Below are 25,617 nucleotides of genomic sequence, written 5' to 3' on the forward strand. Positions count from 1 at the left end.
GTACAGAAACAAAAGCTAGTAGGATAGTCTTGACTGGCAGACAAAATACTAAATAAATGTAATAGAGTACGATATAAAGCCTATTCAATGCTTTCAGTTAAAAATGAGTAATTGTTAGAAATAAAGAATGAACAGAGCAAAGTACCATGCAGTCCATGCTGTTTACCCCTAAACAGTCATGTGCTTCCTGGGATAACACTACTAATGTTTTCAGAACTAATATTTGGTGATACTTCATCTCTGAACCCTGAGATTTCATGTATAGTAATCTAACCATTGAATTTCTATGTATTTGTTGAATCCCAAATTGTCTAACTATCATCAAGCCCTTTTGTGGTCAATTAACAACATCTTGTCTTTTGGGAAGTATTTTCTTGAATCAGATACCCATTTTTTTTCAAGGACCTCCTACTAGAATCTTAGGGTACAACTTTCACCAACAAGACATTTGTTGGTGCAATTGCAGCTACCAGAATTCTCAGCAGCATAAAAAGTCATAATGTGAATTCTGGAAGTTTTCCCCCAAAGTTGGAAGACTTTGGGGGAGAGCCACTGACTGCATTGGAATGAAGAGCTGGCAAGTTGAGAAGCTGTAATAATTCTCTGGACAAAGAGAGGATCTGAGATCGCCCACAAGTGCTCATTACAGTTGTTCCTTTGGGAGACAAGGGAATAGATATCTTGATGTCCTTGCAGTTAGCGCCTTTAAAGACAATGAGTTCGCTACTTCTTTTTCTAATCGCATTCCGAAATTGCTTGTTAACTGCTTTTCAGTTATTGGAGAACTACGCATTGACAAGTTTGACAGCTTCAGATAATTTTCTTTCAATCCTTAGCCAAAAAAGATTTAAATACAAGTTTAAGGATTCAAAAAAAACCTGGAATTAGAAGCAGAAACATGATTAAAACTGATTTTAAAAAGCTACAAATTATACTAAGGGTCCAGATAAATTTGAAATAAGATTCTGGAATTAATTACAAGAATTCTTCCATGGGAAATACTTTGCTTTTGATTTTTTTTTTTAATAACATGATGGGATGGTTCCTTGAAGCTTGGATACTTGTGGGAACCAGAAGGTACTAAAGATTACAATTAAAGGAAAAGGACATATTGGAGAATGGAGCAAAATATTTTAACAATTAACATATTGAAGGATATTTTTGAACAATTACCAGAAGTTAAAGAATGTTTGCCTCTATAAATAAACTTTATTTATGGAAGAAGAACAAATTTTGCCAGATAACTGAAAGGATATAAAAAGGACAAGCTACAAGAATCATATGGAAAAAGATACTACGCTGAACATACAAAAACAAAACAACAGCCGATGTCTTAATAATTAAAAGGGATGTACAAAGAACAAACCAAGAGAGTGACCTGAAAATTTTTCCTAAATTGGATTTACAAAAAATCTTGTTAAAGCTTTGAAGAATTTTGTGTGAAGGGCAAAGAAAAAAAATCAAGTTTTAGGACATTATTTGAAGGGGCTGAAAATCAAGATTGTTGAAGGTTCTTTTCTGTAGCTTTATTTTTATTGTTCTTATTGTTCTTTGTATTAATTTTTTATAACTATAGTTGTAATTTTTAATAAAATTACTATTTAAAAGAATTCAGTAAGTTGCTGTTCCAGTTTGCCTAATTATGGGATCTGGGTAACAAATATATGGTCTATGTATTTTGGAAGTTCAACGAACTAGATAGCTTAATAAATTATTTTGTATTTTTGCAGTGAAACAGGTTAACTATAAAATTAAATTAAATTTCATCTTTTTGTTGAAAGAGTAATTTAAATTATTGAAAGTGTATTTTAAAAGCTAATCAATCTATTATGGAATCAGATGGATGGTACTCTCTTAAATCAACATCATTAGATATTAAGGGGTGGAAAAAAGTCAGTCATGTTTGAAAAAAATAACTCACTTATGACCTGTCGGTCATCATGACATTTTAAAAATGTATTAACTAAGACAGGGGTGTCAAACTCGATTTCATTGAGGGCCGTATCAGGGTTGTGTTTGACCTTGTGTGGCCAGGGTGGGCATGGTCAGCTTGACGTTATTCATGTTGGGGGCGCCTGTGGTGACTCGAGCACTCTGCCAGCGAAAACAGGCTCCCGAGCTTCGTTTTTGGCTGTGATGGCCTCCTGCAACCCTCTGCCAGCAAAAATGGAGCTCCAACTTTGCTGGCAGAGGCATTGCGGGCTGGTCCTTCACTGTTTCCAGGGTGGGCCTGTGAGCCAGATCTAAGCACTCCACGGACTGGATCCGGCCCCCAGGCCTTGAGTATGACACCCCTGAGCTAAGAGGTATAAGTGATAAATGTTATTCTTTCCTGTACTAGATTATCAAATTTGGTCATCTTAATTTGTCATTTCTCTTCTGTGCGGGAGGCAGAACTGGTTCTAGTTTATGAATTGCACCTGGTCTTTCCATTTACCTGGGCAGATTCCATGATATCAGGGGATGGTCTTACATAAACAGAGCAGCAGCATTCCTTATTTATGTGGAAGATAAAAAAACAAAACTTCTCATTCAGCCCAGATAGGTCCCTATTTTACACTATCCTAGTACAGGAAAACAATGGGATGTTTTCTTTTACATTATTTGATGTTTTGCTATCCTGTGATTGGCATTTTTAAAAAAAATCTCCAGTTACGCCCTCTTTGATGTAACTACACTGTTCAATATGGCAATAGACTACCATACTTATTTTTTAAAAACATATGCCTGACTGCTCAAAGTTTCTATGCTTCTACAGCTGTCTGTCTGTCTGTCTCCCTCTCACACACACAGAAATGATGCCCGAAACCTTATGCCCTACATCAATGAAGGTGAACCTTTTGGGCTTGGCATGTCAAAAATTCATGACTCTGCTGGTCCATGACCCATGTAGGCCACCCTAAATAGCGGCACTCAGCAGCACTGGGCCCTTGACTTCAGTCCTAGTGCCACTACTGCCACTCAAAAAGGTTGCCTCACATCATTCCTTAAGGCGTGATTGCCCCCAAGGCCCCGCCACTCTCCAAATTTGCCACACACTGCTAGTTTTCTTATGGTTGACAGCAGTGGTGAAATCCAATTTTTTTTACTACCGGTTCTGTGGGTGTGGCTTGGTGGGCATGGCTTGGCTTGGTGGGTGTGGCAGGGGAAGGATACTGCAAAATCTCCATTCCCACCCCACCCCACCCCACTCTGGGGCCAGCCAGAGGTGGTATTTACCCGTTCTCTGAACTGCTCAAAATTTCCGCTACCGGTTCTCCAGAACCTGTCAGAACCTGCTGGATTTCTCCCCTCGTTGACAGGCCTCTGTGACCTACTTGAGGCCGCTTCAGGTTACACAAGGCCTTCATTCTTGAAGTAGCTTTGGAGGATGCTCTTTTGCAGCCTCTGCAACTTCTAATAATTGTATAAAAGCACTTCCCATTCTTGGGTGGTTTTCAAGAGACTCTGGAGGCCATGTTAATCCACAACTCTTTTGTGTAATTTCCATACTTTCAAAAATAGTTGTTGGGGTTCAGGAGCATTAGCATGCCCCCTAAAATGTGGCATGTCACCTTTGATGCATCTGTCTCACCATCACTATCCTAAAAAGTCTGAATATTTAACATACTGTAAGAATTTCTTGTTTTTTCTTGGAACTGAGTGACATATCACTATTTGCCTTCTGGAAATAATTAAGTTATAATTGTGGGATTGCCTATGTTCTCCGTTCAACTAAATAAACATATTTTAGACATTCAGATTTTAATCTGTTTATCTAATGCATGCTGGAAAACCAGAAGGCATGGGCTGTGCAATCGTGTTTCCAACCCTCTCAAAGTTGTAATCATGGAATTCAATCACAAAGAACAACTAGAATAGAATAAAATAAAATAACAGAGTTGGAAGGGACCTTGAAGGTCTTTTAGTCCAACCCCGTTTAGGCAGGAAACCCTACACCACTTCAGAGAAATGGTTATCCAACATCTTCTTAAAAACTTCCAGTGTTGGCGCATTCACAACTTCAGGAGGCAAGTTGTCCCACTGATTAATTGTTCTAACTGTCAGGAAATTTCTCCGTAGTTCTAAGTTGCTTCTCTCCTGGATTAGTTTCCACCCATTGCTTCTTGTCCTACCCTCAGGGGCTTTGGAGAATAGCTTGATTCCTTCTTCTTTGTGGCAGTCCCTGAGATATTGGAATACTGCTATCATGTCTCCCCTAGTCCTCCTTTTCATTAAACTAGACATACCCAGTTCCTGCAACCGTTCTTCATATGTTTTAGCCTCCAGTCCCCTAATCATCTTTGTTGCTCTTCTCTGCACTCTTTCTAGAGTCTCAACATCTTTTTTACATCGTGGCAACCAAAACTGAATGCAGTATTCCAAGTGTGGCATTACCAATGCATTATAAAGTGGTATTAACACTTCACGTGATCTTGATTCTATCCCTCTGTTTACGCAGCCTAAAACTGTGTTGGCTTTTTTGGCCACTGATGGCACATATTTAAATGGTTGTACATTAGATTAACTAGATTAATCAGAATCAGGAAAACCAACTAAGGACCAGACTGAGTCCTTGAGCCAATGGTTTTGGCTTGTTTAAAAGATAGCAGTCTTAAAATATCTGAAAAGATATTATCTAACTGAAAAAGTTTAGAGACTTGAAGTATTCTATGCAGGACGTGGAATAATGAATCAGAGTTTCAGGAATGTAGAGTCTGATTATATGTTATTAAAACAAAGCTTAACAGTAAAGTCAGTTGCAGATGACTCAGCTGAAAAAGGGCTCTTTTTCACAGTGTATTTTCAGGCAAAGGCTAGATAAGCATCTCTGGGAATTCTTGACTTTGAATCCTGTGGCCTAAATGGTATTTTCCAACTTCATAATTCTATAGATTAGAGGCATGGTAAAAGAATGGAGCTTGCAAAGCAAATTAAATGCATTAGATGGGTCTGCCTTTGACATAAAAGATTCTCTTGCTAGCAATATCTGTTCAGATACTGCTATCTGACAAATTATAGCAAACATGAAATAGAAAAAAAGGTAACTACACTTCTCCAGTTGTTAATACAAGTGACTGCATCTTCACCCATGGCCATGTTAGTTGGTGCTGCTGAGAGTGATAGTTTAGTAACATTTGAAGCACTGTGTTTTTTTTTCTTTTTCTGTTTCTGTTCTATGCATTTTTAGCATGGAAAACCGACATATGTCCAGCTCCAGGTGGACGTTATCCAAGAATTGATAAATACAAAATTGAAGATCTGGCAAAAATATGTAACATGCCTCTAGGAATGAACTTCATGTTAGAAGAAAATAGTCAATGAAATATTATACTCTCAAAACAGGAATTTAGGAAGTTTATTTATTTGATTATTTCTGTCCCTGTCTTTCTTATTTATACAAATAACTCAAGGCGGTAAACATGTCCAACACACTTTCCTCCTTCTATTTTCCCTGCAACAACAATCTTGTGAAGTGAACTGGATAGAGAGAGAATGACTGGCCCAAAGTCACCCAACTGGCTTTCATGGCAAATACAGCTCTACCAAAGATAATTGATAAGCAAATCAAAGCTGTCTCAATCCTGTACCCTGGCCTGAAATGCAATTGGAATGGGTTCCGGTAATCTATTTCCTCCCAGATCTGGTGTAACCACTGTCTGATTAACTTTTTAATAATTTTCCCCACTATGGGAAAGTTAGAGACTGGACAGCAACTATTCATGATGGAAAAGCCTCTACCTCCCTCAAGACTTTGGTCATCACCCTTCCTTCGAAGAGGAAGGATTACAAACTCAGGATGGGAAAAAGCCTAAAGCAGGGGTCAGCAACCTGCGGCTCTGGAGCCACATGTGGCTCTTTTATCCCTCTGCTGTGGCTCCATAGCTGGTCGGCTCCACAATTGACAGGGCTTTTGGTTAGGGCAGTAGAGGAAAAAGGACGCCGCGCTAGAAGGAGACTCTATGGTGGGGAAACTGAACTTCCTGTCAGCAGAGGAAAAAGGATGCTGCGCTAGGAGGAGACTCTATGGTGGGGGAACTGGACTTCCGGTTGGCTCCAGAATTGAATGGAGGACTTCCGGTTAGGACCTTTGTGTCTCTGAGTGTTTAAGGTTGCCGACCCCTGGCCTAAAGGATGGCAAAAGTCCTGAATAAAAATTCCTGAATAAGCTATCCCATTTACAAGCACCACTCCATTACTCCCGTCAAATAAAGAAATGGAAAAGGTGAGGGATTGGGCACCAGAGCAGTAGCTTAAATTTAGACTGCATTCACAAAAGAAATTACAGATGCGCCTCCCTAATTGACCCCAACATTTCTGTTGCTAAGTGAGACGGTTGTTAAGTGAGCTTTGCCTCATTTTACGACCTTTCTTGGCATAGTTGTTAAGTGAATCACTGCAGTTGTTAAGTTAATCACACGGTTGTTAAATAAATCTGGTTTTCGCATTGACTTTGCTTGTCAGGAGGTTGTAAAAGATGATCACATGACCCAAATTACTGCAAATGTCATAAACATGAGCCAGCTGCTAAGGGGGCAAATTTTGACCACGTGACTATGGGAATGTGGCAACTGTTGTGTGAGAAATAGTCACAAGTCACTTTTCTGAGTATCGTTGTAACTTTGGTCACCAAATGAACTGTTAGGGGAGGACTGTCGAGGACTACCTGTACAGTAGATAGAAGAGGCAGAAATCCCGAAATCTTCCTCGTCTCCCTTCCTACCCTCCAGAACACTACTCCAAGATATCTACAGCCCTCTCTGAACCAGAAACGCCTCGATCCAGTTCTTCTTAAAGAGTGTATCGGGCAGTATCCTGGGTGTAGCAAACCGGCGTTCTGTTACCCAAGGATAAATGATATGAGAACACAACCTGTAAGTTATTTCCTGACCTCACCAATGCAAGCTTGATGCGAAGAGCGGGGTGGGGGGAGGGAGAGTAGGCAATTTTAAAAATGGAGTCACTTTGCCTAACAGCAAGACAAAACTTGGAAGGGGCATGTCTGAAGTTTCCAAGGTGTGGAGCTGTGATAAAAGAACAGCACCCGCACCACCTTTTGCCATTCTTAGGCAGTGCCACTGACTCAAACCATCAATCACATCTGAGGGAATAATGTGGCTACCCACTTCAATAACAGAATAACAGAAGGGACCTTACAGGTCATCTAGTCCAACCCCCCCTCCACCCAAGCAGGAGACCCTACACCAGTGATGGTGAACCTATGGTACGTGTGTGCATTCGGGTGTGTGTGTGCGTGCTTTGGGTACTCGGCACCAAAAATTTTAACCATCACTGCCCTACACCATTTTTGACAGATGGCAGTCCAGTCTCTTCTTGAAAGCTTACAGCCAAGAAAGTTCCCACAACTTCTGAAAACAAACTGTTCCACTGGGTTGATTGTTTTGGCTGTCAGAAAATTTCTCCTTATTTCTAGGTTGAATCTCTCCCTGATCAATTTCCATCCATTATTCCTTGTTTGGCCTTCAGGTGCTTTGGAAAACAGGTTGACCCCACCTCCCCCTCCTCTCTGTGACAAATATTGGGACACTCCTTTTGAGTGGAGAGCAATTTTGGTCTATTGAGACCAAAAAACGTCTCCCCTGGACCTTCTCTTCACTAGACTAGCCGGGTTAGTTCGGCTTCTCTCCCCAACTTCCGAACGGCGTTTTGCGGACGCGCGAAGCGAAAGCGCCCTGCCTTCCTTTGCCGCGCTCGGAGGCGTGGAAGATGCGCGCAGGCGTATTTCTTCCTCTGCGCGGAGGCCAAAGGCGCACGGGAGTTTTCGCTTTTCCGGGGAAACTCGGTGGACGTTGTTCCCGGGACTGGGAGATTCTCCTGCCCGCTGCGCCCCCGTCGGTCTCCAAACTTCCCTTGCCCGCCCGCCCGCCTCTTCTGCCAGCAGCCTCTCACTGTTGGCAGAGTGAAGGATGGAGAGCGGGCACCGCTTGCTTGTGCTGGCGGTTCTGATCGCCGTGTGCGGGAGCGGCTTCCCGCTCGGTTCCACTTCGCCGAGCCCCTCAGGAGCAGCCGTGCATAGCCTGCGGGGCAGCTGGCGGGTGAACAACGCGAACGGCTCGCTGGTTCTGAAAGGCGAAGTCCCGGGCTGCGTGCACACCGCTTTGTTCCGAGAGGGTCTCATCCAGGTATTGTGACGGTGGGGCCGGCTTTTGCGCGCATTGGAAAGCAGGTGGGTTGGCAGGACGTTTCCCGCCAGCCCAGATTGTGGGGTGTGTGTGTGTAATTGTGGTTCACTGGATCCTGTTAGTGGATAGTAGTAGACAATAGTATTGAGTCTACTATTGTCTACTACTATTGATCTATTAGTCTACTAATATTGTCTACTACTATTGTCTACTACTAGTAGACAGTTGAGTCTACTATTGAGAGTGGCAAATTTGGGCTGAATGGTCCCTGAGGGGGCTGCTCTTGGATTTGACAGGGATGATATAAGGCTCCTGCCTCCAGCAGGGGGTTGAACTAGATCACTAGGCAGGGGTCTCCAACCTTGGCAACTTTAAGACTTGTGGACTTCAACTCCCAGAGTTCCTCAGCCAGCAAAGCTGGCTGAGGAACTCTGGGAGTTGAAGTCCACAAGTCTTAAAGTTGCCAAGGTTGGAAACCCCTGCACTAGACGTCCCTCCCAGCCATGTGATTCAGAGGAGCTGGCTGAGGAACTCTGGGAGTTGAAGTCCACAAGTCTTAAAGTTGCCAAGGTGGAGACCCCTGCACTAGAAGTCATTCCCAGCCATGTGATTCAGAAGTTGCCAAATGAAAACTATTTCAGCTTCTGTACCAAACACAACAAGGATGGAAAGTCTTTCTCAGTGTTGAGTGAGGCTTCTGTGAGCCCAATCCAATGTTCTGGTGCTTAGATGAATCAAGAACATGTACTAAAATATCCTGGGGCTTTGTGTTTGCTTGTTTCATGGGTGACTAAGTTGCTCCTCTGATGTGCTCTGGCCTAAATGGGGCTGTGTCTTTCCACCAGTTAATATTGAGCTGTTTAACCATTCCAAGAAAGGGACATAGTCACCAGTGGTGGGTTTCAAAATTTTTTACTACCGGTTCTATGAGTGTGGCTTGGTGGGCGTGGCATGGTTTGGTGGGCAAGGCTTGGTGGGCATGGCAGGGGAAGGATAATGTAAAATCTCCATTCCCACCCCAATCCATGGGAAAGTTCCTGCAAAATCCCCATTTCCTCCTGATCAGGTGGGACTTAGGAGGCAGAGAATAGATGGGGGCGGGGCCAGTCAGAATTTTTACTATCGGTTCTCCAAACTACTCAAAATTTCCGCTACCGGTTCTCCAGAACTGGTCAGAACCTGCTGAAACCCACCTTTGATAGTCACGCATAACACTAAGTCACCGATAACCAATCTTTTCTTGGGGTATGGTTTTTATTTGCTTTAATGACCAAATACCTGTAATACTTTACCTCACACCAGAAATCTAAAAGGCTCCTAATCATCAAGCCCATTCATTGTCTACTTTTGTTGTGAAGCCTGCAGTTATGATTTTGAATTTACTTCAGAGAAGACTGGTATAGAATTGCATTCTAAATACGGTATTGCTTCATTCGAGCATAATGGTAGGGATTAGGATCCAAACACAAGCCCAGGATGTTAAAAGAAAGTAAACAGACAGATGTTTTAAAAATAATGCTTTTCCACAAATTCAGCTGACGACTTCTGCTTGATGCATTGTGGCAGTTGGTATCCTATTGAACAAATTATTAAAAGTATGCTGGGGTACTTGATTAGGCGCTGCTAAGCATTTCACGAAGGCTAGGGAGCCCTCAAGGATAGTGGAATGAATGACTCACATTTCAAGGCTTACCTCGTAATGGAATAGTTCAGGATTTGAAGTCTGTTTCTGAGAAAGGGTCAGGCAGCAATTTCATTGAGAGCTGGACACTTCTATTAAGTGCTCTCAGTAATTTCCATGTGAATATACTGCAGTGAGCATTTCTGCATTTTCTTTTGAGTCCTGAAACCAAACTGTGAGTGCTGAATTCTCTTTATTTGCACTGAAACCAGCTACTAGCTTTTTTTTGCCAAGAAAAACCTCACAGTGACTGCCTAAGTGTATGAAATATGTGCACAAATCTGTATAAATTCATGCACGTGCATATCTAATTAATTCTACCCCTGTCTGCTTGTGACTGAATTATTCAGATCATAGAAATTGTTTTACCACTCAAATTTCATTTGATGGTCTAAGATACGTAGTTGAACTTTAAGTGACTTCTTTCTTCCTATATCTAGCAAAGAAAAAAATATATCACATAATCAACCTCAAATATTGTTGCCTTTTCTACTGTAGGCAATTGATCATTTTTATTGGCCTTGTTTTGTTGCCATCACGAGCAATTCTGCATTTCTGAGACTTTACCAAAGCTGAATGTTAAATAGAACAGATAATTTCCCTACATGGTAGGTGGTCTACATTTAATGATCTATGCCTGTGGCTACAAACTACACAGCATAAATACACTCATTTTTGTTTGTTGTCTGAGTTGACATTGTAGTGCATTAGCAAGGCAAATTGTCTGTTTGAAAAAAGATTGGAAATTACTTCTATAAATTACCCATGTCTCCACAGTAGGTGGCTTATCTTTCTGATTGCTCAACTAATGTTGGGTTGTTGACTGTTCTGGTTATGCTGAGATTTGCCAGTACAAGTTACAGCTGCTTCCTTCCTGATGATGTTACACAGATTGATAACCTCTGTGAATGTATAGTATCTGATTCTACCGAGAAGTCATTCTTTAAAAACAGTAATACTGGGCAGCTTTCAAAGTTTGAAGGAGAAAAAGTCATTCATGCACTGTACAGTATCAAGTGTTGGCTCCTCTTAAATCAAATGGGATGTGAGGGATCACACAGCATGTGTAGAAGATACAGGATTTTTAAGGAGTTGCTGATGAGGGTTACACAAACTCCCATGCATGCTTGAAATCGGTTTCTGCTTCAGATGTGGATCATTACACAAATTTAATAAGTGGGACCAATAACAAATCATTGGACCTGCAAATCAGTGGTGAAATCCAAATTTTTTTACTACCAGTTCTTTGGGTGTGGCTTGGTGGGCGTGGCAAGGCTTGGTGAGCATGGCAGGGGAAGGATACTGCAAAATTCCCATTCCCTCCCCACTCCTGGGGGAAGGATATTGCAAAATCTCCATTCCCACCCCACTCTGGGGCCAGTCAGAGGTGGCATTTGCTGGTTCTCCGAACTACTCAAAATTTCCGCTACCGGTTCCCCAGAATCTGTCAGAACCGGCTGGGTTTCACCCCTGTTCCAAATCTTCTATCTTTGTCGTTAGGACATAGAATTGTCCCTTCTCTCCAATTTTTCTCCACATTTGTCAGATTAACATACTACATCTATTAAGCATATGTGATATCTCTATTACCGGCAGTTCCCCGATGCTAATGTTTGCAACTTGATTGCATTAGTTGTTATGCCTAGATAAGAACACATGCTTGGAGACTTATTTGTTATATCGTTATTATCGGAGTTGGAGGCAGCCTGCTTGTTTTCTGTTTTCATCACATTTGTCAATATTTTGCTGGTTGATTTGGGGATATGCAAAGTTTCTCTCTTATATTTGGCCTTGAAAATTGCTGGTTGGGGATTCAAAACAACGTTGACCATATTTGATAATACAGCATGTTGCTTTTCTGAGTTAAAGCTGGAGGAACTGCTTTGTCTGTAACACTCCTGCGACCTATAAATATACAAGGAGGTTCAGGATTGGGCTTGCATATTAAGTTGAGATGAATCAAAGAGGTTCATGGAAGGACGCTTCATTCCAGTTACAGTAACAGAGTTGGAAGGGATCTTGGAGGTCATCTAGTCCAACCCCCTGCTCATGCAGGAGACCTGTACTATGGATTCGAGCTGCTGACGTTTCTGATCGACAAGCTCAGTGTCTTAGCCACTGAGTCACCTAATCAGGCTCTATCCTGTGCAATTCAGGTGATTTCATTGAAGGGACTACTGTATATGAGAAATGTTCTTCTTTTAGGTGTGGTCAAATTAAAAACAAATTAAAAACAATGTTCATTTCTATTCTGCCTTTCCTGTCTGCATTTTCATTCTGTTTCACCATGTCTATTCTCTGATTGTGGGATTTTACTGGTTTACATACTGCTTATTTTGCCTCGTTATTTAGCATTAGTCTTTACTTTATTTTTATAGTACTGTTCACAACTTTGGTGGTAGTAAATAAATTATAATTTTGTAAATGTCCTAATCTAATGAATCAACTGGATGTGGATGTAGAATCCTCTCTTTTATTGAACAACAGGTAGCAGGGATGAGTGAAAGCAAATCAGGCATTAATGCTTTTACCTTAGTTAATAGCTGTTTGCAATTTCCTATGCCAATATCCTTTAAAATGTCTTTATATAATTTATTTCATCAATCAATTTTAAGTTTGCGTTTGCTTGTTTCACGTGGTTTGTAGGATCCCTACTATAGATTTAATGATCTGGCCTACAGATGGATTTCTTTGGATAACTGGACTTATAGCAGAACATTCAAAGCTCCTTTTAATATCAGGTATGTAATAAAACTGAATTTAAGGTTACTAAGGTTTAGACTGCACATTTGCATGCATTCATCCAGGAATAGAGGGGGACGCAGTGGCTTAGTAGCTAAGACGCTGAGCTTGTTGATCAGAAGGTTGGCAGTTCAGTGGTTCGAATCCCTAGTGCCGCGAAATGGACTGAGCTCCCGTTACTTATCCCAGCTTCTGCCAACCTAGCAGTTCGAAAGCACGTAAAAAATGCAAGTAGAAAAATAGGGACCACTTTGGTGGGAAACTAACAGCTCTCCATGTGCCTTCGGCGTTGAGTCATGCCGGCCACATGACCACGGAGACGTCTTCAGACAGTGCTGGCTCTTCGGCTTAGAAACAGAGATGAGCACCAACCCTAGAGCTGGAAATGACTAGCACGCTTGTGCGGGGGAACCTTTACCTTTATCCAGGAATAAACCCCCCTGAATACAGCAGCACACATCTTTGAACAGGAGAATTGCTGATCTATGAGTCACCTAATTTATTTCACAGATTTGTTATAATGATAGAATTTGGGAGTGGGATTAAAATTGTAAAGAAGGAATGTAAATATAACAAATAAAATGATTCAAAATTCTGTTTTTTGTTATCTTTTCTGTAGCACATGGCAAAAAGTGATATTGGTTTTTGAAGGGGTAGATACAGTAGCACAGATTGTCGTCAATAATGTAACTGTTGGAAAGACGGATAATATGTTCCAGACATATGTGAGTATCTTTTATTTTAGGATTCTGCTTCGTTAAAGTCACAGTAGAGAACAAAAATAAACACATCTCAAATTCAGGACATTTCAAATGTTACCAACTTATTGAACTATATAGTTTAACTCAAATAAGATAGTAACTCCCAATGCAGCGTATAATATATTACAGTTGTCCTAAAAAGTCTACTGTGACTGAGGAAAGAATATATACATTTGATGTGTTTTGCCTCTTCAGATCTCAATTTGAAATCTTGCTGGTGCTTTGCAGTGCGAAATCCTGCACTCTGATGTATACAGGAAGTTCTTAACCTTCGAACAGTCACTTAGCAACCATTTGAAATTATGGACTTAAAAAAAATCTTATGTACTTTACAACCCAGATTCAAAGTTCCAATCCCCCCACCCCATACTCATGTGTTCACATTTTGACCTGCATTTATAGCTGTTTGTATCACCCCACAGTCACGTGATAGTGATTTGTGACTTTTTTTTTAAACTGACAACCAGCATTTACTTCCAGTTTTTGGCAAAAAATACACATTGCAGACAATGGGTTTACAGTATTCACATTCTGACCATTGTATTTGCTTAACAAACACTGAAAAAAAAAAGGTTGTAGAATTGATTGGGTCATGTGATGACCCTCTTAATGATTGGTTAATGTATTAATATTAAAAATACATTTTTTTCTCCAACCAACTTTGTGAGGCCCTGAAATTCAGCCATAGACTGAATTAAAGGAACTCTGCAATTTTAACCCAAAGATGACAATGCTAAAGGGAGATATGATATCAGTCTTCTAATACCTGGTGGGTATTAGAAGGAGCCTGGTGGTGCAGTGGACTAAACTACTGTTAAAGTAGTATTTAGCTGCCAGCTGCCTGCAATTACTGCGAGTTCAATTCTCACCAGGCTCAAGGTTGATTCAGCTTTCCATCCTTCCGAGGTAGGTAAAATGAGGCCCCGGTTTGTGGGGGCAATAAGCTGACTTGTATAAAATAGAACACTGCTTAGGGGGGGGCAAAAGCCCTACTAAGCAGATATATACAAAAGTATGAAGGCTATTGCTTAAAAGCATTGTAAGCCACCCTGAGTCTCCGGAGAAGGGCGGCATATAAATCTAACTAATAAATAATAAATAAATAAATATCTGAAGGGCTGTCCTAGGAAAAGGGTATTAATTTATTCTCCATAACATCTGAGGATATGACAAGACCCAATAGGTTTAAACTTTCAAAGGAAGACCAAAATTTGAAATACGGAAGTATTTCCTGACTGTGAGAGCTATTAAGTTAAAGAAAAGCCTGCCTCCTGTAACTGTAGTTGGTCCATCACTGAAAATTATTAAACAAATAGTTGTCCAACCATTTGTCTGGAATAGTCTGAGGATTCCTTCCTGGCCAAGTTATTGGCCAGAAGATTTCCACAATCCCTTCTATTATTTTATGCATTGAAAAATCCCTCAAAGAAGTCAGGTGGCCAGAATTATTGTGAGATAAGTCAATTGATCAGTGTTATCCCACAAGAACAGACCTTAATTAGAACTATCTAGTCTAGTACTCTGTTTCCATGGTGACCGTGAAACTGTCTATGGGATATCTATGAGATGGACAAGGGGACAATGGATTTCTATTGTTTCATAGAAACTAGTATCAATACACATTTTGCTTTTGATATTGGAGATATCAAAAGTCTTGGGGGTTGCTTTTCATCTGTGAATTTATCTGATCCTCTTTTAAAATCATCTGGTGTCCATTGTTGCTTCTTACAACAGCAAATTCCATATGCCATATAAGGGATTCGTTTTGTCTGTACAGAATCTCCTACCGTTCAATCTCCTACCGTTTGTTGAATATCCCTGCATTCTAAAGTTAAGGGAAAATTAGATACACCCCCCCCCATTCACTTTTGTCTCACAGCGTCAATTTTATACACCTCAATCATGTTCTTTCCTGCTTGCAATTTTATTATTTTATGCATTGAAAAATCCCTCAAAGAAGTCAGAAGTGCTTTAATCTCATAAAACTTTGGGGACGGGTTCCCCATTCCTGTAGATGAGAGTGATAGTCAACACAAATTGTATTTAGAATAGATATGTCCATGGAAAAAGAAAATCATGCACACCTCCAGCCACTGGTTTTCTGACTAACTGCTCAGAAGCAAAAATTAACATGACCATTTTACCTGCAAAGCATGTGATGTACTGAGAAAGCCCTATAATTATTGTACAGAACACAAAGTCTTGAACTGGTCAATGTGAGTACCCAGAATGCACATTGAAGCCAGGATGAAGACGGATGACGACACTAGAGATCATCTCTACCAGTTCAGACACAAAGGCTACTGGACAACAGAATGGATGATATGCCAGTAACACCCTATTCTATTCCTTCAACCCAGAATGAAATACAGGCCCTTATAGACAGATTGCATTCTGGGGACTCAAATTGCAAAATGAGTAGTTTCCTGGTGATGGGGATGGAATTTCTGTGTGTGGATGCAACTCCACAAACACATTCAACCTGTATTTGGACAGATTTAATTGATTAAATCTGGGCCACTTAGATTTCTCATCCAAGTCTCTACGATACAAATTAGGTTAGCTTGTTTAACCACACTGACATAATAGATCATAAATCATAGATTGGAAAGGACCTAAGAGGTAATCACATCCAACCCTGTCCACAATGTAGGATTCACTACAAGCACCTCCTCCTCCAGATTGATGACTGTCCACATGTTTTATTGCAGGTTAATTTGATGTTCAACAGCAACATCATGAAATGAGTAAGACAATCAATGACTATCTGGGTCATCAATAAGATGAGGTAACCTAGTGCTAGGAACAGCTTTTAGGTGCTGTATCTCTTGTGCTTGAAAAGTATAATAAGAGGGTAGAAATGGGAACATAAGGCATCTGTGAGGCAAAAAATCCTCCCAATACCTTCCTGAAAGCATCTCTGCAGAAAGCTCAGCATTGCCTGAAAAGCACCTCTTCTGGTAACATCACTGTAAAATACAGGGCCAACCAGCAGCTAATGAAGCTGTTGTTACTATTATCCAGAAGATTTGCTATGCTCGGAGCAAAAAAATCTTTCCTGGGAGTTCCTTTCCTTTGGAGAAATGTGAAGATAATCATACAGCAAATCAGCAAATCATGCATATTTCTTAACAGTGCCCACATATGTGGTATACATCTAAAAACAGAAGAATCCAAGTGCACATAACTGAACCAACATACAAAAGATTCTGTGCACCAAAGTAATTCATTCTTTTTGTCTATAATCACCCTCTCTCTCTCTCTCTCTCTCTCTCTCTCTCTCTCTCTCTCTCTCTCTCTCTTTCTTTCTTTCTTTCTTTCTTTCTTTCTTTGTTGGTCTATCCCTGAAATAGAAATTTGATGTTACTGATGTCATCAAGGAGATCAACACAATTCAAGTTCATTTTTTGTCTGCTATTTTGTATGCTGCACAACAAAGTAAAATTCACCAGGCGTACAAAGTGCCTCCAGAATGTCCCCCACCTGTGCAAAAAGGAGAATGTCACGTGAATTTCATCAGAAAGGTAATACTGTTGTGTGCATATAGGTTATAAGAATGACGATCAGAGGAAATGAATCCTACAATTGTCCTTGCTTGGTGACTGAACTCCATCACTTAAATATATCTATTAATAATCCATAATCAATGGATACTTTTATAGGTCCACCCAAGGTTAAGCAATGGGATGTACCTTGACTTCTTTGTTGTAGGTAGCCCTTGCTTAATGACTGCTCTGTTTAATGAACAGCTACTGAAAAAAGTAGCTTTATGACTAGTCCTTGGGTTAATGATTGTCACAGTGTCCTAGTGGTCACATAATCAACATTTGAGTGCTTTACAACCAGCTTCTGACAAACAGAGTCAATGGAGAAGCCGGCAGTGAAATTGCAAGTTGCAGCCACAGATGTCTTGCATAATAACTATGGATGAGTCGCTTAGTAATCATCATAATCATTTGCTTAATTATTTGCTTAATAATTGCTTAGAATGACCTGTCCCACTTTTGGTTCTTAAACAAGGGCTACCTGTATTTTCATTGATTATAGTTATGGCGTGCCCAATTATGAACTTTAAATATGCTGTGACTGCTTTTTAGAAGTACGTCATAAAATATTTTATAGTCTGCTATTCTTATCTGAAAGTAAAAGAGAAAATTGCATACATTGGATTATGACAGGAAATATATTTGCAGAATTCAAGGTATAGCTGATAGACTTAGATTTTTATTTTCCTTTTCTAATATTCTGCATCAGGGGTGTTAAACTCGATTTCATTGAAGGCCGCATCAGGGTTGTGTTTGACCTCGGGGGCTTGGGGGAGCGTGGCCAATTTGATGTCACTCCTGTCGGCCCCTGTGGTGACCTGAGCACTCTGCCAGCAAAAACGGGCTCCCTAGCTCTGTTTTTGGCTGCGACAGCCTCCTGCAATTCTCTGCCAGGGAAAATGGAACTCGGGAGAGCCTCATGCGCCCCTCCCAAGCTCTATTTTCCCTGGCAGAGGCACTGCAGGCTGGTCCTTCGCTGTTTGCAGGGCGGCCCTGTGGGCCAGATCTAAACAACCCATGGGCCAAATCTGGCCCCCAGGCCTTGCGTTTGACACCCCTGCTCTATATAGTTAATATTAAAATGTTTTCCTTTATTTAAAGCTCACTTAAGTATATAACACACTTTATTGAGACATAAAGCATTTAGAAACAGAAATGGAGACTTTTCAGGACAATGAAAAGATTATTTAGCACCAACGATAACAAAATAATAATAGAGAACAAGAGAGTTCATATAATCCATGCCAGAAAAAGCCAGTTGTAAACTGTTCCTGGTTGGAGTAATTGAAATAGAACGGATTTTTTAAAAATAGCCAACTCCTATTCCTTCTACTTCATGACCGAGTCCCACCAGAGAATTTCAACAATGAGAAAAGATGCAAACTGACTCTTGTGAAATCCCAAAAGACACTGACAGACTTGTAAAAATCTTGGCCATGCAACTTTGTATGCATATGCTGTTCCGCGTGTACCAAACTACTTATATTATGCAACCTGCCCTGACAATTTCTGGGAAGTGTTACTTAATAAGATGTCAGATGTTATTAAGCTATTTTAAAAGGGTAGTGGGATCTATTTGAGGATTATTAGAGGATAATTCCCAACAGCCATTATTCAGTTCAGTCATAACACCTAGAAATGTATTAAAAAGACCAATCAATCTTGTTTCTGTAAATATCAGACAGAACAATCCTCTGCATGTTTATCTTGATACAAGTCCCTTTGTGTTCATATTACTCCCTAATATGTATACAGTGTTTAGGATTGCAGTCCTAGAGTAGAGAGGCATATCCACTATTGTGAATGTGATGTGCTTTAATTATGGCAATTAAAATAAGGGCCAGCTGGTCTAGTGGTTAAGCACCAGGCTAGAAACCAGGAAACTAAATTCTAGTCCAGCCTTAGGCATGAAAACCAGCTGAATTACCTTAGGTCAAGATGGAGTCACTCTCAGCCCAACCCACCTCACAGTTGTTGTGGACAAAATGGGAAGAGGGAGTACTACTAGGCATGTTTGCTGCCTTGAGTTTTTTTTTTTTAAATCAAAATAATAAAAGTGGGAAATAAAGCAATTTATTAGCTTGGTTATCTTCTTTGTCCCTTGTTTAAAAAGAATAACTTCATCATACATGGGTGGAATGTATTAAAATGTATTAAAATATAATAGAAATAACTTAGGTTGAATTTCAGTGTGGCCTCTGTGTTTGAATTGCATAGATGAAATAAACTATAAAGAAAAAGCTATGATTAATCATGACCAATTAAAATGTAAAAGGGTCATTTTTCTGTCTGAGAATATCTTGCCTTCTCTTGCTTCTCCTAGGCTGGTTAGAAAAAGTTCTGGGAATGGAGGGAAATTTTTTTTAAATTGCCTTATATTTTTAGTAGAGAAGATGAGGGTATCCTTTGTGAAAAGTTGTGATGTTATGGGAGACATTGTTTGAGAAAAGTTTTTTATTCTTGAAGAAACTGCATTTAAGTCTGAATATCAGTTAAAATGATGGGACACGGTGGCTCCGTGGCTAAGACGCTGAACTTGTTGATCGAAAGTTCGGCAATTCAGCGGTTCGAATCCCTAGTGCTGCGTAACGGGGTGAGCTCTCGTTACTTGTCCCAGCTTCTGCCAACCTAGCAGTTCAAAAACACGTAAAAATGCAAGTAGAAAAATAGGGACCACCTTTGGTGGGAAGGTAACAGCGTTCCGTGCGCCTTTGGCGTTTAGTCATGCTAGCCACATGACCACGGAGACGTCTTTGGACAGTGCTGTCTCTTCGGCTTTGAAACAGAGATGAACACCACGCCCTAGAGTTGGGAATGACTAGTACACATGTGTGTGGGAACCTTTACTTTTATCAGTTAAAATGGTTCCTAAAATGAATCTTTCCCCCTGTATTCCTCCTGTGTATTTCTTTTTACAAGGAAATTTATCATGATATTTGTGGAGGTTTATCCATCATTCAACAGTAACCGCATGGCATTTGCAATAAAAAAAGGCAGGCTGAAGTCTTGGATCAGAGAAGCAACCTGTGGACTGAGTTCACCATATCACTAAAACCTGGTAGCAAATTGGTGTTTTTCAGTTTTCTAATGTGGGTTTAGGTTTTAAGGATAAGAGCTCTGATGGCAGGAATATTTGCTTGGCTTAACATCATGATTATGTCTTAAAACAAAAACTAAATAGGCCTCTGAATGGAGGGTGTTTCTAGGCGCTTTCCTTTAAATTAATGTTACCTGCAAAACTGGCTTTCTATTTGTCTTCTAGTTCTTCTTCTCTCTTCATGCCAATTTGGACAGCTAGTTGATATTACAGCTAGGCATGCCCCCACTTAAATACGTGAAACAGGCAAATATGTGCTGTGGAGCTAGTTGTCTATGGGTAAGAGATATTTACTGAGTAACATGATTTTGAAATGGAATTGCTTCTCTCGACTCTCCCATAATCCTGACACATTTTGTAAAGAAAGACTCTTGAAAACAGCTGCTGCCTTTTTTTCCTGAGGGTTCCATGTGACTGATTTTAGGAGCTAGCCAGGTGTTTTTGAAATGCTATGGGTGAGTGTGCATGGGCCAGTTGTGTGAATCCTTAAAACCACCTTGCTCCTTGCGTTTAACTAGGAACAGGCCAGTGGTGAAATCCAAATTTTTTTACTACCGGTTCTGTGGGCATGGCTTGGTGGGCATGGTGTGCTTGGTGGGCGTGGCAGGGGAAGGATACTGCAAAATCTCCATTTCCACCGCACTCCAGGGGAAGGATACTGCAAAATCTCCATTCCCACCCCACTCTGGGACCAGTCAGAGGTGGTATTTGCCAGTTTTCTGAACTACTCAAAACTTCCGCTACCGGTTCTCCGAACTACTCAAAATTTCCGCTACCGGTTTTCCAGAACCTGTTAGAACCTGTTGGATTTCACCTCTGGAACAGGCCTATGTGTCAGTGTGCAGTGCCTATGGTTGATGTTTGTGACTTTTAGAACCACAAGCTTCAGTTCATCTTGAACCAGAGCATGGTTCTCCTAGGTACCAAGGCATACCAGTGCATGATGGTCACCGATCTCTTTCTTTTTTAAAAAAAGCAATGCATATCCCCTCAAGACATAATACATACATACGTATGTGTGTGTGTCTGTCGAGAGAGAGACAGGATGAATTAGAAGTGTCTCAAGTACTATGTGATTCAATCTGAGAACCCAGATCTTTCAAGATTTGTCTCTTTCCCAAAATTTCAGCCATTTTAATTTAATAAAAGCGATACATACTTTTAAAGACACGTGCATCCAATGTTTATATTTGGAAACTTGCTGTTGCACAAAACTGGGCAGTGCATTTGCCAGTTGAAAAGATGGATGTCTATGGAGTATATAAATTATAATACAGCTTCTTTCGTGTATGGATTAGTGCAGAGGTGTCAAACTCAAGGCATGGGTGCTTAGATCTGGCCCGCGGGGTCGCACTGGAAACAAAGATGACCCGCGGTGCCTTTGCCAGTGAAAACAGAGCTCGCGAGGGCCATGGGTGGCCCTCCCAAGCTCCATTTTTGCTGGCAGATGGTTGCAGGATGCCGTTGCAGGCAAAAATAGAATTTGGGAGCCCATTTCCGCTGGCAGTGTGCTTGGGCTGCCAGAGGCACCCCCAACATAAGTGATGAGCTGGCCACGTCCACCCTGGCCATTCCCACCCCAGCCCCCCAAGGTCAAATACAATTCTCATGCGGCCCATGCAGAATGGTGTGGTTTAGAAGGGCAAACTGAGTTCAAAGAGGCTGGGGGAAAAATCCTTGTTGAAGCAGCTCGTGGTATACTGGTAACACTGAAGAAAAATGGCATAGTTGCATTCTATACTTGCAATAAGTGTCAGGTGTTTGAATGATAACATTTTGATTACATGGAGGTAGCTGTTAACTACCAATGTGCAGGCACTCTGCAAACGAGATCTGCCCTGTGGATTGTTTATCTTCTCTGACCTACTATTATACACTGACTTTGTAGTAGTGTACATAAGAAAATGAAGAAATTAATCCTTTATTAAAAATAAATAAACTTAACTTTAAGTTGATAGAGCAGGGATATGGAAGTAAAAAGTTCCAGGAAAATGAGGGAGATGGGCAGTAAAGAAATACAAAATATAATTAAATGAATAATAAAGGTGAGTTTACACTAAATGTCTATATATCATTCCTCTGATGATCAAATTTTATTTTCTAAATATAATTTAGAATTTTAAAATGATTTTATAGCACATGAAACCTGGATTCATGCCTTTATTTCTGATATTTTATATCTGCCTATGTCGATTCTGTCACCTTTGTTTTCCATGGGGAACATTTAGAGTAGTTGCCACGTGCAGATTTAGGTTTTAGAAGTGTGTGACTCCAGTCTGAAGTTATTTCCCTTGCTGTATTCTTACCAGCTGCTTGTATAGATTTGAAACCAAACATTTGCATCATAGCAGCAGTCAAGCTGAAAGGTAATTGGTATGGGGATGGAGAACCTCTGTTCTAAGAAATGGTTATTCCCAGGGTTATAAACTAGAAATAGGCACAATGCCTGCTTCACATTACTTGTAATTTGATCTACTTGCAGGCAAGCCAGTTCCTGGGATGTAGGGAACAAATGAGGCAAGTGCAGTGTGTGTTGCCAAAATTAGTATGGTTCAGCTACTGATTATTAGGGTTATAAATTTAGATGGTAGGTCACAGTGTAAAACTTTAGCAAGGTCACTTGTATGCCCAGAGGGGGATATTACAAGGCCATGTTTTGGGTATCTGTCCAGGAGTGGTCAATAACTTTTTTGCCCTAATGTTTTCTTGTGATCAAAGCCTCACATCCGAGTGGAATGTGGTTTTTTGCATTAGTTTACAGATCAGTTCAATGAACTCATATAAAGTTAATGGAAAGCAGCGCGGCTGTTAAATTTTGGTGCTGCATAGATAATCTGATTCTGGATGTCTCATTCTTGGATTACTGAATTATGTTAAACCTAAACTGCTTAGTTTTAGAAGCTAAAGTCCTGAGGGTGTTTTTCTTCAAAAGCGGGAACTAAGACTTTTCTGTTTGTTTTGGCTGCCCAACATTTTTGTTTGTTTGCTTGTTCGTATAGGGCAGGGGTCGGCAACCTTAAACACTCAAAGAGCCACAAAGGTCCTAACCGGAAGCCTCCCATTCAATTCTGGAGCTGACCGGAAATCCGGTTTCCCCACCATAGAGTCTCCTCCTAGCACGGCATCCTTTTTCCTCTACCTGTCCTAACCGAAAGCCCTATCAATTGTGGAGCCGACCGGCAACAGGGAACTGCAGCAGAGGGATGAAAGAGCCACATGCGGCTTTCAAGTAGAAAACTTGAGAACTGCAAACTTCTTAAAACTATAGCGTGATTCATCCCCAGATTAGCTGAAATTTTCTGAAATTTTGACAGTTGTAAAAGAAAACTCCATGAGAGCCTTTCAGGGGCCTGTCATAAACTACGCTGCCCAATCTTGAAGTTGAAATTAAGGAACGATGGATTCAGGAATAAAAGTCTCCGATGCTGCTATTCTAGCTATTCTTTTTTGTTTTGCATGGTAACATATACATTTGCCATCATTTAGAAATGGAATGTAGCACTTAACATGCTTTCAAAGTAGCCTCATGCGGCAAGTCTTATGACAGCTTTGCGTACGTTGACATGAAGCCTGACAGCTAGCATGTGATGAAATGTATGTGTGGATTGCTGCCACATGCAAGGGTCTATCATTTCATTTGGTAGCGTTTTGCGCATGGAAGTGCCACTCGATGGGATACAAGTTAATGTGTCAAGTGGCCCTTTGGAATTTCTAAATCTCGGAGAGAAGAACAAATTATTTCTGAAGCACGTGAATTGCACTTAACTATTTTTGAAGCATAATTGATATTTCTTAGTATTTTTTTTGAACTGGGATAGTAGTTGGATTTTGTTTCTTAGCCAAGCTAGAGCAGTGGATGGTGTTATGAATGTGGAAGCTTATCAGTGGTTGATGGGTGAGAAAATCCATGCTGTACATTATCCTTCCTAAAAGATTTCTTGTCTCAATCCGTAACTGTGACCATAGTGAGACATTCGGATCTTAATCCTCTGTAGCTTGCAAATGTACTGCAGACTCTGAGAAAAGAAATACCATTAAAACGAAAAAAATCCTAAAATTAGGAAGTTGTTTCAAACACCAAAAGTAAGCTTCATTTCCAAAATGGAAAGTCGTTTTAAAAACAAGGGACTCAGCCAGTGGTGAAATCTGAAGTGGTTTACTACTGCTTCACTGGCTGCGCATGCGCACCATGTGACAAATGCGTGCTGCACACACATGCCTAGTGTGCACCAAACGCGAGCTGCGCATGCACACATGCAGTGCGCACCAAAAGGAGGCTTGGGAAGGTAAGTAGAACAGCGCGGGGGGTGTGTGTGATCAGCTGTGGCGTGCGATCATGAGAACCTTTTAAAAAACTTTTTAAAAGCATTTTTTTACTACCGGCTCAGGCGAATAGGTAGTAAAAAAATGTTTAAAAAGTTTTTTTAAAAAATTCTGACGATCGCGCATCTTTTTTTTTTTTTTACATTTTTTTTACTACCAGTTCAGCGAACCAGTAGCATTTTTTTACTGCCGGTTGAGGCGAACTGGCCTGAACCTGTAGCATTTCACCCCTGGACTCAGCCATCATTGACAAACTTTTTAAAATAACTAATTTTGATTTACTTAGGATCATTCTGATCTCGAAAATCACTCTCCATTTGGAGCTCACCAAGCCAGCGTACCATTTCTGTTAATTTATTTTGCTATTTTTTCTATTTTATATAATTAATATTCACAGATTCTGTGAAAAATTCTATTCCCCTTCAGAATGGATTTCTGTAAGCTAGGAAGCATATAAAAAGGAAGCTGTGTTAGAGTCATCCTCCATACTGGCAAATGGCTTGTTATTTATATTTCTTTCTGTTCACCCTACTGAGGTTTTTAGTAATAACAACAACAATAATAATAAATAATTCCCTTTGGAGATAGAATGGGTTAGAAATGCGGTTTGTTTACAATGTATGTCAAAACTTGTTCATTTCACTATACAAGTATGAGCAACCCACAAGTCACTTTAAACCTTCAGTCCTGTTTTATGATCCCCACTTACTCAAATCTGGCAGCAAATTCAATCTTTTCTTTGAAAATGAAACCCTTTGCTTCACCACAATTCCTCAAAGCCCATAAAACTCCACAAAGTGTCTCCACATTCAATTTTGCTACACACGATGGTCATTGTACCATATTTCAGTCCTGCAACCAACCCTGAAATGTCTTTCCAAAAAAAAAAAAAAAATGCAGATCCCCTGAATGTTGCAGAATCTAGTGTTTTCCTATTGCAGGTGCTCATTGTGCAGTTCACTTTGTGTTTTGTCTCATTTATTTCAGGAGCAGTGTTCATTTAGCTGGGACTGGGGCCCCTCTTTCCCCACTCAGGGTATTTGGAAGGATGTTAGAATTGAAGCATATAATCTTTATCAACTTGTCTACTTCTCTGTGACTCCTTTCTATGGTAAGTCTTGCTTTCTTAACTCTTGACTGAGCGTGGGAAGTAATCGTATTTTGATACTTTAAAACTTAAGACAACTACAGATAGTCCTCGACTTAAAACAGTTTGTTTAGTGAAATTACAACTGCACTGAAAAAAATGACTTATGACTATTTTTCACATTTACAACCATTGCAGCATCACACGATCCAATTCAGAAGGTTGGCAGCTGACTCGTATTTATGACCGTTGCAGTGT

At 40.4% G+C, this 25,617-nt stretch overlaps 1 protein-coding gene across 1 annotated transcript in view; it reads left to right on the plus strand.

Moving 5' to 3' along the window:
• The first annotated feature begins 7,875 nt into the window (after nt 1–7,875).
• The window catches only part of MANBA (mannosidase beta), a 58,454-nt gene continuing 40,712 nt past the window's right edge, over nt 7,876–25,617 (plus strand). Inside the window, exons 1-5 of the mRNA XM_070948431.1 lie at nt 7,876–8,123; nt 12,451–12,545; nt 13,166–13,271; nt 16,661–16,831; nt 25,260–25,383. Of these exons, the coding sequence (XP_070804532.1) occupies nt 7,908–8,123; nt 12,451–12,545; nt 13,166–13,271; nt 16,661–16,831; nt 25,260–25,383 (712 nt within the window). The 5' untranslated portion in view covers nt 7,876–7,907. The remainder of the gene's footprint in view (nt 8,124–12,450; nt 12,546–13,165; nt 13,272–16,660; nt 16,832–25,259; nt 25,384–25,617) is intronic.

This window comes from Pituophis catenifer, unplaced genomic scaffold, assembly GCF_029215685.1.
Source record: "Pituophis catenifer annectens isolate HBS135680 unplaced genomic scaffold, rPitCat1.0.hap2 SCAF_8, whole genome shotgun sequence".
Lineage (NCBI taxonomy): Eukaryota > Metazoa > Chordata > Lepidosauria > Squamata > Colubridae > Pituophis > Pituophis catenifer.